At 44.2% G+C, this 17,960-nt stretch overlaps 1 protein-coding gene across 1 annotated transcript in view; it reads left to right on the forward strand.

Moving 5' to 3' along the window:
* Positions 1–6,574: 6,574 nt before the first annotated feature.
* The window catches only part of LOC311232603 (uncharacterized protein), a gene marked incomplete at its 3' end in the record, with an annotated part of 38,999 nt that continues 27,613 nt past the window's right edge, over positions 6,575–17,960 (forward strand). Inside the window, exons 1-4 of the mRNA XM_084319463.1 lie at positions 6,575–6,686; positions 8,161–8,205; positions 9,227–9,440; positions 15,299–15,827. Coding sequence (XP_084175589.1) covers positions 6,656–6,686; positions 8,161–8,205; positions 9,227–9,440; positions 15,299–15,827 — 819 coding nt within the window. The 5' untranslated portion in view covers positions 6,575–6,655. The remainder of the gene's footprint in view (positions 6,687–8,160; positions 8,206–9,226; positions 9,441–15,298; positions 15,828–17,960) is intronic.

Raw genomic sequence — 17,960 nt, forward strand, 5'->3', positions numbered from 1 at the left:
GTATGGCAGTGTTTCCCAGGCGACATTGGGGCTACGTGACGTCGCAGGTCGTGTTAATCTAGTGTTGCCCGTTACACCAGTTCGTCGTCTTCAATGGGTGTCCCATCTAGCACCCAGTGGAACCACCTAGACCCCCTTTCAATGCGAATGACCATGTATGATCTAGCACCAGTTCTCCCCTCTTCACCAGCATGTCTGTAGAGTTGAGTCTCATTGATTGATTGATTGAAAACTTTAACAGATTGCAGAATGGGTACAGCTCAGAGTGGGGGGGGGGAGGTTGGGTAGGAGGGGTGGGTGGGGGACACTGTATAACTGTACAAACAAAACTGTACATTGGATTATTGACAAGACCATACTTGGTAATTTACTGTACATTGGAGGGGGTTGTGTTCGGACATTTACAGGGGCCAGTTTCGTATTGCAGTCTCCCGTAGGTGTTCCTTGAGAGTGGTTTTGAAAGTGGGCAGTGATTCACATTCCTTTACAGCTTTGGGTAGGGCGTTCCACATTGATGTGGCATAATTGCGAAACGTGTTTAGTCCCTTGTTTGAGCCGAATCTGGGTTTAACATGATTTGTGGAGCTCCCTCTGGTGTTGTGGTATTCACTGACCTTTGGGAAGTATTTGACATGTACAATCATCATAGATCTAGCCTCTTTATTTTGCTCTCAAAGTGCACCAGATTGATGCATTTAACTTTAAAATGTAAAAAAAAAGTTACGGGGGGCATGCCCCCGGACCCCCCTAGAGGCACAGCACCGCTGCTGAATTTTTTTTCAGGGGAAACACTGAAGACACAGATCATTACGGATCTGGAGGAGCGGTATAGTGAGGAAAAGAGGGTGTTCATGCTGCTGAACAAAGCTAGTTACTTGGATCCACACTTCCATCGAAGAAGGGAACATAAACAGGAGGTGGCCTTACTGGAGGAGATGAAACAAGTGAACAGAAGCAGGAGGTGCAGATGGCCTTACTGGAGGAGATGAAACAAGTGAACAGAAGCAGGAGGTGCAGATGGCCTTACTGGAGGAGATGAAACAAGTGAACAGAAGCAGGAGGTGCAGATGGCCTTACTGGAGGCCAACCTCATCCTTTGTTTCCCTTCTCCTGTGTTGTTCTGAACGTGGTAGAGTCCAGCAGCGTTCTGCTAACAACACGAGGTGGTTCTTCTGCAGGGAGTCCGACACAACAACACCGCTCATGTAACCTACTGGTTAGAAGTAGCCGGACTTCGGGCTCATTCCCTCTGGAAGGTGGTGACAGTAAACCAGGAAACAGTTTATTTGGGTTTGCAGGTTTTAGTTAGTCCGTTCTTTACACGATCTCTACATTCTAGATCTGTTCAGAATCACAAGTTAGCATTAGCCCATTAGCAACATACATGTCACGTATTATAGGCTATATAAGCCCGTGTAGATCTATCCGGAATAATAAACATCGCCATGTCTTTAGCAAAACATGACATAATGTGATCCTATCTCCGATGGAGCAGCTGGTCGCAGAGACGCGAGTTGAACGAACACATCGGGAGGAGAATGAATGAATGAATGAAAACGTTATTTAACAGATTGCAGAATGGGTACAATACAGTATGGCTCAATACACACAATTGTTAAGGGGATGCAGACCAGAGAAAGACTTTTGTCTTGTTTACATCAGGTTCATTCATTCTCCTCCCGATGTGTTCGTTCAACTGGCGTCTCTGCGACCAGCCGTCGGAGATAGGATCACATTGTGTCATGTTTTGCTAGAGGGTGGCGATGTTTATTATTCCGAATAGATCTACACGGGCTTATAGCCTATAATACGTGACATTTGAAGCAGGCACCACTGCTGTTGTAATTGTCTGGTAATAGCTGTTTTGAGTGTTTATTATTGGGTTGTTGTTGCAGTCAATTTGCGGCTCGTATGGCACTCGCTTCCCAGTTAAATCTGTCTTCATGTAGGTCAGTGGCCAATCGGAGCGCAAAACGGGAACCCGGAAACACAACTGCGTTGGGTAAAGCATACACGCGCCCCGCCCAGGCGTTGGGCTTGCGGCTCGAGTAGCCTCCAGCTGCAGCCTCGGAGATTGGTCCAGATTGGGCAACTTCCGCCCAGCCACAAGATTATTACTCCCGTGACAGGGCAATGTGCTGATTGGTGGAAAGTATGGAAGTATCTCGAAGTACGTCTGACTTATCTCGAATTACGTCTGACGTTTCTCTACGTTGGCGAACGTTAAACGTTGTATTCATAAAATAAGATAAATTCAGCAGCATGGGGAGGGCCGGGGGGAGGGGAGGTGCATCATCACACACATAATAAACCTCTCCATAAAACAGGGACACGTCCCCAAGGACTTCAAAATTGCGAGGGTGACCCCTCTGCACAAAAAGGGCAGCAAATTAGACCCAGGCAACTACCGCCCTGTTTCTATTCTCACCTCCATCTCGAAAGTCATGGAAAGAATAGTCTACGAACAGGTCGAAAAGTACCTAGCGGAAAAAAATCTAATCTACGAATTCCAATCTGGCTTCAGAACATCCCACTCCACTGACGCATGCCTTCTCTATTTGAATGACCACATCAAACAAGAGGTGGACGCAGGCAAATACTGCGGCATGGTCATGCTGGACCTACAAAAGGCCTTTGACACGGTCAATCACTCCATTCTGATTGACAAGCTAAAAGCAATTGGTTTTAGCTTGTCAATCAGTGAGCTGGATGCAATCCTACCTTGAGGGGAGGGAACAGATGGTGGAGGTAAACGGTACCCTATCCCCCCCCCCTCACAGTGAGCTGTGGTGTTCCACAAGGAAGCATACTAGGACCGCTACTGTTCCTAATTTATGCAAATGACATGTCGTCAGCTTGTGACTGCAACTTGTTCCTGTTTGCGGACGACTCAGCCCTGCTGGTCTCTGACAAGAACAAGTTACAGGTTGAAAAAACCCTCAGCTCGGAACTAGGCAGAATCTGCATATGGCTTGCTGATAACAAACTATCATTACACATGGGCAAAACGGAGTCCATTCTCTTCGGTTCAAATAACAAACTCAGCAAGACCGACGGCTTCTCAGTTACAGTGGGTGACAATATTGTCACAAGGAAAGATGAAATTACCTACCTGGGTTCCACCCTAGAGGCTAATCTCTCCTGTGACAAAATGGCATCCAATGTAATAAAAAAAGTCAACCAACGAACTCGATTCTTGTACCGGATCTCCTCTCTGGTAAACAAGAATACCCTGAAGACTCTGGCAGGAGCACTCATTCAGGGGTACTACGACTATGCTTGCACCTCATGGTACCAAAGCACCTCAAAGGCGCTAAAAACAAAATTACAAACATCTCAAAACAAACTGGTCAGACTACTGCTTGACCTTACTCCTAGAACCCACCTCACCCCTGCCCACTTTGACAACCTAGGATGGCTTAGAGTAGACGACAGAGTACAGCAACTTGCAATGGGCCTGGTCTACAAGATACACTACACGACCAAGGTACCCATGTACATGGCAAAATACTTCCCAAAGGTCAGTGAATACCACGATCACAACACCAGAGGGAGCTCCACAAATCATGTTAAACCCAGATTCGGCTCAAATAAGGGACTAAACACGTTTCGCAATTATGCCACATCAATGTGGAACGCCCTACCCAAAGCTGTAAAGGAATGTGGATCACTACCCACTTTCAAAACCTCTCAAGGGACACCTACGGGATACTGCTATTCAACACATGGCCCCTGTAAATATCCTAACCCAACCCCCTCCAATGTACAGTCATTTACCTAGTATGGTTTTGTCAATAGTCCAATGTACAATTTTGTTTGTTTGTACAGTGTCTCCCCCCCCCCCCCCCTCAATGTACAGTTTTGCCAATGTACAGTCATTTACCTAGTATGGTTTTGTCAATAGTCCAATGTACAATTTTGTTTGTTTGTACAGTGTCTCCCCCCCCCCCCCTCAATGTACAGTTTTGCTTGTTTATACAGTGTGCCCCCCCCCCCCAACCACCTCCAATGTAGATTACCCAGTATGGTTGTCAATATCCCAGTGTACCCAACCCCCCCCCCCCACCCAACCTCCTCCAATGTACAGTTTCTACGTCAAATGTATATACTCCCTTTTCCTGACTCCTTCTGTATCACAAACAGTACTGTATTTGCAAATCTGGTATGTCATAAATGTATAGATGTAGCAGTACTGACTATCTGTATGTCATGTATGTCATATATGTCCTGATGAATTGAAAATGGGGGACCCTGATGTAAACAAGATGAAAGTCTTTCTCTGGTCTGCATCCCCTTAACAATTGTGTGTATTGAGCTGTACTGTATTGTACCCATTCTGCAATCTGTTAATAAAGTTTTCAATCAATCAATCAATCACAGGTAGTAGAAGACATAGAGGTGTACAGGTCACATAATTATAGTACAGTGGAGAAGTAAAAATAGAATAAAAAGGCAGTGTAAACAATATACAATATTATTAACTCTTAATAATAACACGCCTCGCGGGCTCATTATAATACGAGAGCCGTGGGTCTGCATTGTATAGCGCGGATCCCCCGGCCGTATTCAAGCGCTGGAGCGCTTTGCGATGGATCAAAATTAGATAGGAATCAAATGTATTGTCATCATACAGCAACTATAGCTATATAATGGAATAGACTATTAATATAGTAGTAATAATAGTAGTTGGCTAGTTGCGCGCTTCTGGCCACCTCCCGCAGTGCGCACATAGTTTCAAGTTTCTTTAATAGTTGTCATACAGAAGTACAGAATACTTTTATACAAAATGCTTCTTACTGTTACGCTCCAGAGACTGTGCAAGACAAGATAGTATGAAATAAAATAACATAGTAAAGTTAGAAGTAAAAAAAAAATGAGGTCACAGTGTTCAGTTTAGACATATGTACAATGTTCGATGCAGAATAGACATAACTGAGTTACCATATAATATACAATACTGTGCAGTGTACTAATATACAATACTATATAGTGCAAGGCAGAAATGGGATGAGGTGCAATTTAGGTACAATTTACAGTAGGTGTACGAGTTGTAGTGCAAATCCTTTATCAATAAATATAAAGTGTAAAGTGTGTTTGTGTGATCTAAAGTGTGGAGAGTGGGTGCTGCAGTGTGTTGTTTGTTTGAGTGAGTGTGGGTGTGTGTGCTGTGTGCATTTTATGGTTGTTGCATAGTGTTTCTTGTTCGTTTAGCAGCCTGATGGCCTGGGGATAGAAGCTTCTTCTGAGTCTTTCTGTGCTCGCCTTAAGACTCCGATATCGCTTGCCTGACCGCAGCAGTTCAAAGAGGCAGTTGTTCGGGTGGCTCGAGTCCTTAATAATTCTCTTAGCCTTCCCCTTGCACCGCTTGTTGTAAATGTTCTGGAGGGTGGGAAGCCCTACACACATACTGCATGTAGCCTATACAGTACGTGCAAAATTAGTTGTCAAGAGCCAATCGCACAGGTTGCCTCATCTCATCTGGCTCTGCAAATAGATCTAGAGTCTGAATATCATATATAGCCTGCTGATGATCTCTCTCTCTCTCTCTCTCTCGTCAAATCCATTCTGAGAACGGAATGCAGTGCCCGCGACGCGGGTCTTGATTGATTGATTGAAAATTGTATTAACAGATTGCAGAATGGGTACAATACAGTACAGCTCAATACACACAATTGTTAAGGGTATGCAGACCAGAGAAAGACCTTCGTCTTGTTTACATCAGGGTCCCCCATTTTCAATTCATCATAACATATGACATACACGACATACAGATGGACAGTGCTACATCTATACATTTATGACATACCAGATTTGCAAATACAGTATTGTTTGTGATACAAAAAGAGTCCAGAAAAGAGAGTATATACATTTGACGTAGAAACTGTACATTGGAGGAGGTTGGGTAGGTGGGGGGGGGGGGGGGGTGACTGTACATTGGAGGTGGTTGGGGGGGGACGGACACTGTACAACTGTACAAGCAAAACTGTACATTGGAATATTGACAACCATACTTGGTCATTTACTGTACATTGGAGGGGGTTGGGTTACAACACAGGAGCAGAGTATAAACAACAGTACAGGAATGAGAAACAGTCTAAATGGGTTTTAACATTTTAGTTTATTTCATGCGGATATGATCTGTAATACCTGATCGGTACAATATCTAATAACCTGATCAATACAAGCCCCCCCCCCCCCCCCCTCTCGTCAGCGCAGACGTACTTGCTTTTGATTTTGACGTTCAATTAACACGTTCGCTAACGGACGTAGAGAAACGTCAGACGTACGTCAGACGTACTTCGAGATACTTCCGTACTTTCCGCCAATCAGCGCATTGCCCTGTCACGGGAGTAATAATCTTGTGGCTGGGCGGAAGTTGCCCAATCTGGACCAATCTCCGAGGCTGCAGCTGGACCCTATTGTGCGGCTCTGCAGATATACCCTACTCGGATTCAGGGGGCTGGGCTACCGCTTCGTGTTACCACTGATACTGATAGGTTACTACTGATCAGAGACCTCCTACTTTCTGAAGCTGCAGCTCCTCTGGGTACATAAGGCGTGTTCTCCCCCCCTTTTCTCACCAACAGCTCGTTCTTCTTCGTTCTTCTGTGTGAATCTAACAAACAACAACTGAACCCACCATCACATCAACACCATGGACGGTCGAGGCTATGCTGCCGACTCTGGTAAACATACAAACGACAAACAAAGGCAATGCTAAAGTCAACTTTACCGACACTTAATGTTTCATAGCGGGATCACCTTAGATGATTCGTGTAACGTAAACAAAGATGTTGAGCTCTAAGTTAGCGTTACTTAGCTTCATGCTGCTAGCTAGCTGTTAGCTAACAGCCGGATACACGTCTCCCTAAAGGTTGCTGCTCCAACCAGCTAACTTAACGTTATAGGCACAAAGCATGCCTGCTGTACTTTTATTATTTATCTAGCTAACGCACTCTGAACGGTATTATTATTAAGTTTGCTGGCTCCATCAATGCCGTGAAATGGAGTCAGACCGGCGGCGGCACGAAATTGTCTCATAATAAATCTAATAAAATGGCCGCCGCCACATCCGGATTACCAACTATGAGCCAAACGATGATGTTTTACTTGATGGCCGAGGTGCAAGGAGCTACGTTAAGTAAACATCTGCAATTTAGCTAACATTGGCTAATTGATTGATTGAAAACTTTATTAACAGATTGCAGAATGGGTACAGTACGGCTCAATACACACAATTGTTAATCGGATGCAGACCAGAGAAAGACTTTCGTCTTGTTTACATCAGGGTCCCCCATTTTCAATTCATCACGACATAATATGACATACAGATAGACAGTACTGCTACATCTATACATTTATGACATACCATATTTATACAGTACTGTTTTTGATCCAAGAGTCTAAAAAAAGAGTATACATTTGACGAAGAAACTGTACATTGGAGGAGGTTGGTAGGTAGAAGGTGGGGTGGGGGGCACTGTACATTGTAGGTGGTGGTTGGTAGGTAGAAGGTGGGGTGGGGGGCACTGTACATTGTAGGTGGTGGGGGGCGTGTATGCCTTCGACGACAGAACTGCATTTCCGCGTTCGAGTTTTGCGCTCTGATTGGCCAGGTCATGTGACATGTGCGCCAATCGTGGGACAGCAAGTCTGCGCCTATTTCCGGGTCTAACAGCCTGCAAACTACCTGGCGTTCTATCGCCACGCTCTAAGACAAACTCTAACCTTAACCAACTTCGAACGAGCGCCTAAGCTTAACCAGGGTAGAAACTTGCGGTCCCACGATTGGGCGTACATGTCGCATGACCAGAAATGACCTGGCCAATCAGAGACGCGGAAATGCAGTTCTGTTGTAGAAGGCATTCAGGCGGTGGGGGGGGGGGGGAACTGTACATTGTGGGGGGGGGGGGGTAACTACTACATTGGATTATCGACTAAACTATGGGTCAAGCGCAGAGCTCAATCGCATCGGCGACCGCGACCCTAAAGAAAACCGTGCGTGTGTGCGCCGCCCATCACTGTATGTTGTTGCTTGCCGAATAAACTTCAGAGTTAAGTCCTGCATTTTAGCTATGCCTTAGCTACTGTAGTTGGGTAGCTATTAACGTTAGCTAACTATTACATCCAGCTTACAACACCCCATTGTCTTCCTTGCAGGATACTCAAGCTGGGGTGGTGGCGGAGGAGGATCAGGAAGCAGAGGTGAATCATTTTCGTTTTAGGCCAGTGTTTCTCAACCGTTTATTTCCAAGGACCCCCAAATTGATGCACATTGGGCCTCCCCCATTTGTTTTCTGGACCCCCCCCATCTGTTAAAAAAAATTATAATAATTTCACTGCTGTCTATACTGTAGTTGAGAGAACTGTTAGTACTCTCCTTGGGATAACTTTAAGTGAATAAATTGAACTAGGGTTTCATTTCAAGCTGACTTTTTTTTTTAAACGATGGCAATACCCCAGGACTTTCGGGGCTGTAAAATCACGCCAACATTGTTGGACGAGCTAATCGCTCCGTGAATACACAGTCCCTTATGCTTATACGATGATGTAGAAATCCTACAATTAAGTCTGTTGCGCTTTTCCTTATTAAAACGCTTCTTGTACAGGTGTCGCACAGGCATTTCAAAGGTACTCACAGTTGCACAAGGGTTTTCGGACCCACTCTAGGGTTTGAAAGCTCTGCGTTGCTACTAAACATTTTAAATAAACTCGTCATCACCAAAATCTACTTTGCTTCAAAATGGCTGCCTGGTGCGCCTGCGCTGTGATTGCATTTGTGACATGGGTGGTGCGCCCAACCATCACAGCGCAGGGTCACCAGGCAGCCATTTTGAAGCAAAGCAGATTTTGGTGATGACTAGTTTATTTAAAATGTTTATTAGCAATGCTGAGCTTTCAAACCCTAGCGTTTGTCCAAAACCCTTGTGCAACTGTGAGTACCTTTTGAAATTTCTCTGCGATACTTGTACAAGGAGCGTTTGGCTGACTACCAGTTCTTCGGAGTTAATTGTGAGATTTTTCAATGGACGTATAAGAGACTTGATTCACAGTCCCGAAAGGGGCTACCCAGGACTGTTGCCTGGTCCACCTCCTGGAATTTCCTAAGAAGCTCTACAGAGTCCAACCATCCATACCACAGTAAATGTTGATCATTGTTCTAAACATAATGTGTTTGTTGTTATAATGGTGCTATTGCTTTGCTGTTCTGTCCTTTCTTTACTAGGCTCTGGCAGTTATGATCTGTACGGAGGAGGCTCTAAGGACTCCTATAGCCTGGGAGGCTATGGAGGTGGTGGAGGACAGAAGAGCCGGCTCTCTGCAAGCTCCCCGCTATCCACTGGTAAAAATGCAGACAATGTCCTTGCCAAGATCAACAAACAACTGGACATGCTCACACAGATGGAGGGAGAAAGGAAAACAGGAGGTCGAAGTGACGGGTAATGAACATACTGAACATAGTCTAACATCTATTAAAACTTGTTAACAGAATTACCCAGCATTTAAACATGCTTATTTTTTTCCATTAACTTGGTAGCTGTCTACACGCGTCTACAAACGCCCAACATGGCAGTGGCCCGTTTTCCTGTAAATTTGGTTCCTTTTACACCATCATTGTCTGGTCCCCTCAACCCTCTGAGACACTTGCACTCTTTCATACATCTCAGCCCTGTTTTCGTGTAGCCAGTCACGCATACTTAAGTCACTAATGATGTACATCAGTGGTGCCCAACCAGTCGACCTCGATCGACCGGTAGATTGCGTGCTGGTTTCAAGTAGGCCGTGAGATTATTTAGGTAGGTGACAGCATTGGCACAAAAAAAAAAAAAGGATCAAACTAAAATCCGCGAGCCCGATCGAGTTTTCCACCTGGCCGCTGTGTGTATTTGCCATGTCTCTCGCCCCCTGCATCAACGTATTTCAATACGCGTCATACATCCTGCGCAGGTATAATCACTTGAGGCCACGTCTGGTCTTTTGTGAGTCAGAGGAGCGCAAAGTGCCGCGACGTGCATGTGTTACGAGATCCTTTCTAACGAGAGCTTTAAACCAAGTAAATTTTAGCGGCACTTGGAAACTTAAGCATCCTGAATTTAAAACGGTGATTTGAAGCCCATCATCTGTAGCCACATAGAAGGGCTCATTGATCAATTTTGGAATTATTTCCCCCGAAAGAGAGCACTGACAATTTGAACAACTGGATCCAAGATCCGTTCATTGCAACAGGCCTCCCTCTGTCTGAGCAGGAGGCGTTGATCGATCTTTCGTGTGACGAGCTACTGAAAGTCGAGTTCACTGGACAGGCCCTCGCAAAGTTCTGGATATCAGTCCGGAACGACTACCCAGTGCTGTGTAATGCGGCGCTGAAAAAGCCTGTCCCGTTTGCGTCAACATACCTCTGTGAAGCAGGATTTTCGGCTCGTGACATTTTATACAAAATAAATGCAGATCTCGCCTCAGAGTAGAAGCGGATCTGTGCCTCTTTCTCAGCACAACGCAGCCATTTATCATGGAACTATGTTCAAATGTACAAGCACACCCTTCCCATTTAAGTCTTGTTTTTGTTTATTCTTGAAGCGCATGTGAATGCATAAAAAATGGCTAAATATGCCTTGATCGTTTTATAAATGTGTATACAGAAACAATTCCGTTTGATAATATTCATTAATTTCATTAATAACATTCTTGTAATTCCTACACTACACTGTTACAATGATATATAAAATATCATATTATATACTCTTCAATATGCACATGACAGAAAATATTATATGCCATATAATATTTTCTGTCATGTGCATATTGAATGGATATTATTAATCTACTAATACTAGCCGAGAGTAGGTCAAATTTGGGCTGGTAGCTCTCGGCTAGGTGGCAAATTAAAAAGTAGATCTTGGTTTAAAAAAAAGATTGGGCACCCCTGATGTACATCAATACCTTTTATTCATTGTTGCAAGTTATTCATGATGACTTTGAGAATTGATCAGCCGTTGGTAGTAAAGTGCGTCTGCTCAAATTCATATATTTCTGTAGATGACATTCATTCATATGGGCACTACGGGAAGAAAACAAAAATTAGGTGTAATTAACACTTTGAGTGCCACGCCGGGTTTTCCTTTTTACCCCCTTGATGCCACCATCCACTCCCAATGTTAACGTTAATATCGCCTAATCTATGTTTTAAATTATGGCTATGTGTCTAATCTGCCCATCGCTTATCAAAGACTCATTTTCCAGTCAACATTGGCAAGGCAGATTGTATTTTTATCGCTTCATTTCCGTTTGATAGCATTTTGAAAATCACCAGTTTTCCGGGGAAAAACAACACATTCTATGATGATCGCCTTTTACTGGAATATTCCAGAACGTTGTCATTTGTCGGCCTATTTATGAATCGTTTTCAAATAAACGCTAGATGATCGATAGTATGTGTGCGCTCGTGCCGTGCGCTGATAATCGCTGCTGTTATTTCCTCATGGCTTTTACAGTCAAAACAGCTATATCACATATAGTGGAAACGCTTATATCTCCGTGAAAACGAGTCTGATTATCCTAACACTGATAACATAGCTTCCTTACCTGAGGTCAGATGGTATCCAAATGGTTTATTCCAATTTCCCATCGGCATTCGAAAAAAATCGATAAATGTATTTATCAACCATGTATACAGTAGAACACATGATCCGCGCGGCTCAGAGGCTCCAGAATGAACTCTGGTAGACCCCGGCTGCATCAGTGAGAAGTAAAATGTGGAGTCAGAAATCCGTTCTCCAAAACTTTCATTGAGTCTATTCCAAAAGGGTGATTTACCATCTGGGAGACGATAGGGGGCGCTTTTTTCAGATCTGAGCGCCGGCGGTAGGCTTGCGTGATGCAATATGATTTCAGATCGCTAATAAAAAATAAAATAAAACCCGAGAATAGCCGTGACGTGGCACTCAGCGGTTGGGGCGTAAACCCGAATATTCTCTGGCGTGGCTCTCAAAGTGTTAAAGGATGCTTGTATTAATCAAGTGACAATTTGAGAGTATGGTTTGAATATGCAAGGGAAGTGCCATGTGATGGTCTAACATCTCTTTATTCATTTCAAATGTGAAGGTAATTGAGTAGGCATTTCACAGTAACATTGTAATGGAAACACTGCATGCACTCTATTATATTATCTGATTTGCATGAGTCTTTAGTAGGGTTGGGCATTGTTTGGATTTGAACGATTCCGATTCTCCATTTCGATTCCTGTTCTAAACTATTCTCGATTCTGATTCTTTGAGGTACAGGTCACAGCTTATTTTGCAGGAGATATTTTTTTATTTTTTTGAAAAATCTTTTATTTTCTTCATACTATTCACATTGTCAGTTGACTTGATACAGTTTAATTTGGTTGCTGTACTGTAACTAGGGTATTAATTAACAAAGTATAAATAAATAAGATCGAAATTAACACTTTGGCTGCCATGGGTTAAATTAATGATATACCATAGATTGCCAGCGCTATTTGTCTATGGAGAAAGTCCCCTTCTTTGCAGGGCTATAACTTTTTAAATTCTATTGCTACATTGCCATTATTAGGGCCCATTCAAAGTCCTATATGTATTGTTCATTGTGTAGCAACGTTAAACTTTTTCATTCACATATTCATAGTAAAGTATGGTCTAATGTATAAGTATGTTTTCATCTCTTTCTGCAACTTTCTCCAGAACGTGATATATAGCCCCAAATGCATTATATTGATGATGAAATACAGTTTGATGGCAATCAGCGCGATATAAAAAATTCCAACTAGACGTACTTCTAGAAGTTACTACACGTCATCTGATGTTGACCGGATGGGCGAGGGGGCGTTTATAATTCCGTGGGCAGCGTTATACCAATCATCTAATGTGGGTCAAATGTTGATAAAAGCAGTTAGTATCGAAGATGGTAACGTTACACGCTGAAACTCACCCCAGTCTCCGCGCGCCGTTGGGCGATCATCGTCGAGTAGAAATTTTATCATTATGGGATATATTATTACCCGGTCCATCTCCAGCTTGTATAATGGTATATACGTCCAAATCATGTTGTTTATCGAGTTATTGGCAATCGATCGCTATGTAGAGTGACGAGCTAGAATGCCGGAACCTATCCCGAGTGGCCGGAAGCAATACGGACATGTAGCACAACCTCCACTGTGCTTCCTGTTAAGCGGTTGCGCGATCGGCCACCAGATGGCGCTCCTGAACCGCCAGAGAGCTCAGTGGGTCCTGCTGGTGGTTCTCAGACCAGCGGAGGGACATTATGGATCAGATCGCAGATTTTTGAAATATTGATATAAAGACGACGTACAGCGTCCCCCGGCAACTTTAGCATCGCCAGCAAAGACGTTGTAAATCGTTTTTAGGCAGTCAAAGTGTTAAGAATCAAAATTCAAACAGGTTACTTCCAGAACCGGAAGTTAGGAACCGGTTCCTATTATAACCGGTGCTCGACTAATCGGTCGAAAGGAGCCGTAGTCGACTGCCAACCTCTTAGTCGAATACAATTATTATTTTTTTTTTTTTTTTCATTTCATGACAGAATATTATTATTATAAATGTATCATTATTTCCAAAAGAAAAGAGGCCTAGAAGCGTGGCTAATGGCATGCATACCAGAGGCTAACTGCCTAAGAAAACAGGCACAGAGGCACTGAAAGAGGATTTCACCCATCTAATGAACACACTAGACTAGACAAATAAGATTAAGATTTGTTTATTAAGGACAATGCAAATTAATGAACATCATTTACATGTGTATGCATAACATCACAGCATGATAAGGACGTAAATATGCCGGGAATAGCACAGGGCTAATTTCCACCCGTAGTCCTAACATAAAACAAACACAAAACGGACCATACAACGTTCATTCATAAAAACTGACATCACTGACATGACCACACTAACATGACATTCAGTCAGTACAACATCACTAACATCCCTAATGAGTGCATATTTGGCTGTCTAACAGCCATTTCCTGAGTTGGCCCTTAAAGGTGGACAGGGTGGGACATTCCCTTAAGGGGACCGGAAGGCTGTTCCATGTTCCACTTCCCTTTATCGATAGACAATTTTTGCTGAAGGCGGTCTTTCTAAAATGGACCTCACAATCCCCTCTGGTGTTTGATCTAGTGGCTAATCCAGTGTTCCTTTTCTCGTGGATAAACTCCTTGAGAGGGGGAGGGGCTAATCTGTGCAATGTGCAAGATGTATCCATCAGTGGACCAATTGCATGCTTTTGCAGAGGACAAGAAGCCTTCAGTCGACTCCTTCAGACATTAAGCACAGCCCAAATGGAATGATAAAAAAATATATATACTTCTTTTTATTATTATAGTCGACTAACGGCAAATTTTGGCCAATCATAGTCTACTATCTAAATCCTTAGTCGGGGACAGCCCTAGTCTTTAGTAATGTAGGCCCAAGTGTTTTTGCATATTGAGTGGTCACCTGAGACTCGTGTGGACGTACATTCTTCTCGACTGGATCTAGACACAATCTGGATACAAGTACAGGTCTGAACAGTGCCTTTATTACCTAATGCTCTCAACATTGCCACCCCCCCCCCCACTTTTTTTTGCACCTACTTTTAGTTTCTTTCTCATCCTTCATGGTCCTCTGGTGCGTGAGGGTTTACAATGGCAATAATTTGTCAAGCTGAACTTAAACATTATTGTTGAAGGCTCTTTCCTGTAGGTATGCTGCAGAGGAATCCACTCCCCCTGAGAAGAAGCTGCAGTTAAAAACGCCCCTCGTCCTACATATTGAAGTCTGATCCAAGACACTGCCCAAGATAACCTCATGGATCAGTCTTAAGATATCACTCATTCAGACAATACACTTGTCTTTCTCTGTGATGGATGTACCCAACAGTTCTCTCTAGTCCCCTCTCTGTCACCACCGTCTCTTACCTGGAGAGTAAAATAAATTACGTTTCCCCTGATCGGCTGGCTACCTGCCACCCATTCACCTCCAGCAGAGGGATGGGGGTGGGTTGAGTTAAGTCGTGTTTGTAAGCCAAATGCCCACAGAGAAAAGCATTACTGTGCTACGAATGACCACATCCAGACCTTTTGGATTGTGAAAAAATTATGATCTTGCCTATGTCGCTCATCATGAACTAAGATGGGAGTGAAAGAAAATGAACGAGGGGAAGAGAGTGAGAGACCACGAAGGAGAAGCAGCAGCAGCAGGAGGAGGAGAAATCCATACCTGACCTCCCCCCTCACACTCTGCTCTTCTCTGCCACCCCTTCCCTTACTCCCTCCCTTCCACAGGTTTAAGCAGTACGAGTCATTCGACTCGCGCCCTTCCTCTCGTACCTCTTCCCGCGATCTCTACAGATCTGGCGGTGGCAGTAGCTATGGTTACGGCGATGGCCGGGGGGACAACATGCTGCTGGATCAGCGAGGAGGCTCAGGCTTCGGAGGGGGAGTTGGCTTCGACAGCCACTCAACCTTCGGAGTCCCTAAAATGCGACACAATACGAGGGATTCCTTCGGCAGTGGCCAAGGAGGAGGCTCCAGAGGTGGAGGCTGGGCCGGAGCAAGCCAACGCTCCCCTAGAAGGGGTGCAGGTCCCAGGGGTCGAGGAACTGGAAGAGGGTTTGGAAACCACAGGTCCGACCCCACTCACTTGACGAGAGGAGGTGGTAGCGGTGGCCACTCCCACTATGGCCACTCTCCAGGAGGTGGCAGGGGCAACCGCATGTCCGCCCAAGGGCCACATGACTTCCCTGGGAGGCACTTTGAAGGGGGCCCGAGGGGGGCCGGCCACCAGCGAGGCCAGAAGAGACCCCTCAACCCAGTAAGTACCTCCAGCCAGATGAGTCCGTCCCCAACACTGGGCACAGAGATGCCATTTTGAGACGCCATTTTAAGTCGCCCTCTTTTACCCCTTCAGCCAACTAGCACAACAACCATACATGCTAATATGCCACTCAACTCATCCCTTATAATCTCTACCACTGCCCCCTCCTCTCTGTCAATGGTCAGCCCTTGTTGATGGTGGTCAGAATTGCCTTTTGAGCTAAACTGCCCTCTTAATACATCCAGTGCCAGCCATTAGTCTGGGCCTGCTGTTGTCAGGCCAGCTTTCCATTACAAACGTTCCCCGTGCATCATGTTGTTTGTAGGGCTAAACCTATATTTTATATTATATCTATGGATCCAATATCATTGTCAATTGACCGTAAGAACCTTCCATTCAATATGCCATAAAGAAATCATTTTTCCATCGATACGTTCCCGTTTTATACCGTGGTGAATATGAGTGTTATATCCGAATGCTCTGGGATAATTCTTGTGAGGCTATTTATCCATTGGCGTTTCGTCCCTACACATGACAGTGTTATGGGAGATTAATAATATAATAATGAGCAATAACTTGTTCTGAGTCCAAAAGTTGAAATAAGGAAATAGAAAATAGATTTAATTCCTCACATAGATCAATTGATAAGGAATGCACAGTTGAAGATCAGACCATGTAAACAAATGTCCGATCACCAAGTGAGGACGATCTCTCGTCCGGCAAGACCGTTAATACAAAATTAATATATACATATGACGTGGAAGGAACTGGAACATCACCCTGAGGATTGGCTGAAATGACTATTATGGCTGCTTTACAAGGAAAACAGAGCGGATCCCATAACAATGTCACTTATGGCCTTATAGCAAGGATCAACATAGATCATAACCATATTGTTTTGACTGGCTAATGTGTGCTTCTCTTAAAGAGAAACGCACACACTACGTTGATATCTGATGACAGCGCCCTCTCATACAATACCACAATGGTATGATAATATATTTCCACGACAACAGTTAAATCAAAATGCATATGATCGGTATTATGTTCCATCATGAATGTGTGAAAGGGGAAGCATTTTCAGTGACACCAGCAGGGCACGAAATTGGAGCCCGCCAGATTTTCGGTTTGGCGAGTGACACTGAGGTCTGCCCGCCACCTGGCGTATAGTTCATATCGATACTCTTATTTTGAAAATCCTGTGCGTGTCTCAAGCTTTTACTCTGTAGGCCTTTGTCTTTATTTCAATTGATCAAAAGTCACATGTGATAATTCTGTAGGCTCCGTCTGAAAGGAAAACTAACATTTTGGGAAATTAGCTTATTTGGCATCTACCCTGGAGTTAGACAAGAAGATACATACCCTTCTTCTCAGTGCAATGCATGCTGTGGAAGACGGGCACCGTTAGCCTAGCTTAGCGTCAGTCACTGGAAGTAGGTTCCTCCATTAGCCTAGTTCCCAACGTCTTCCTACTCCTACTGCATGCACAGAGAAGAAAAGGGTATGTATCTTCTTGTCTAACTCCAGGGTAGATGGCAAATTTCCCAAAATGTTGGAGTTTTCCTTTTAAGCCTGCTGTATCTTTAGTATCATATCTGTATGTTGTGTTTTAAGGCAGCGGTTGGATTAATTGGGAAAACTTGTTTACTCGAACTAGAAGCCGGGCTGTTTATCACACGACAGTCTAGTTTCAAGGCTAGCATTACTTTTTCAAAGGAGAGATGTCATGAGATTGGTCTGGAAAGGGTATTCCCATCTATTAGGTGTTATCAATACTTAGTCAGACAAACATTATAAACTAAAAGTATCTGCGTCGACAGCCGATCTATTTTATAAGTCTGTGCAGCAGTCTCGGTACAGAGTAGCTTAAGGCCCCGTTTAGACGGCCTGTACGTTAATGCCAAGCAAGCAGTGCAAAAATGCTTCCGCATTCGTCACCGCACGCTAGTGCGGTAAAGCGCCCTTCTTTTCAGACAAATGCTACCGTGCGTGCACCGGCGGCGGCGTGCTCGCTCAGGTGCGTGCGTGCGCCGGCGTGCTCGCGCGAGGTGCCCGCGCATGCGACACGAGCGGAGCTCAATATATATAAGTCACCGCCCCTTATTCAGTATCCAACAAATAGCTCAATTG

Source organism: Notolepis coatsorum (assembly GCF_963971535.1).
Source record: "Notolepis coatsorum genome assembly, chromosome: 7".
NCBI lineage: Eukaryota > Metazoa > Chordata > Actinopteri > Aulopiformes > Paralepididae > Notolepis > Notolepis coatsorum.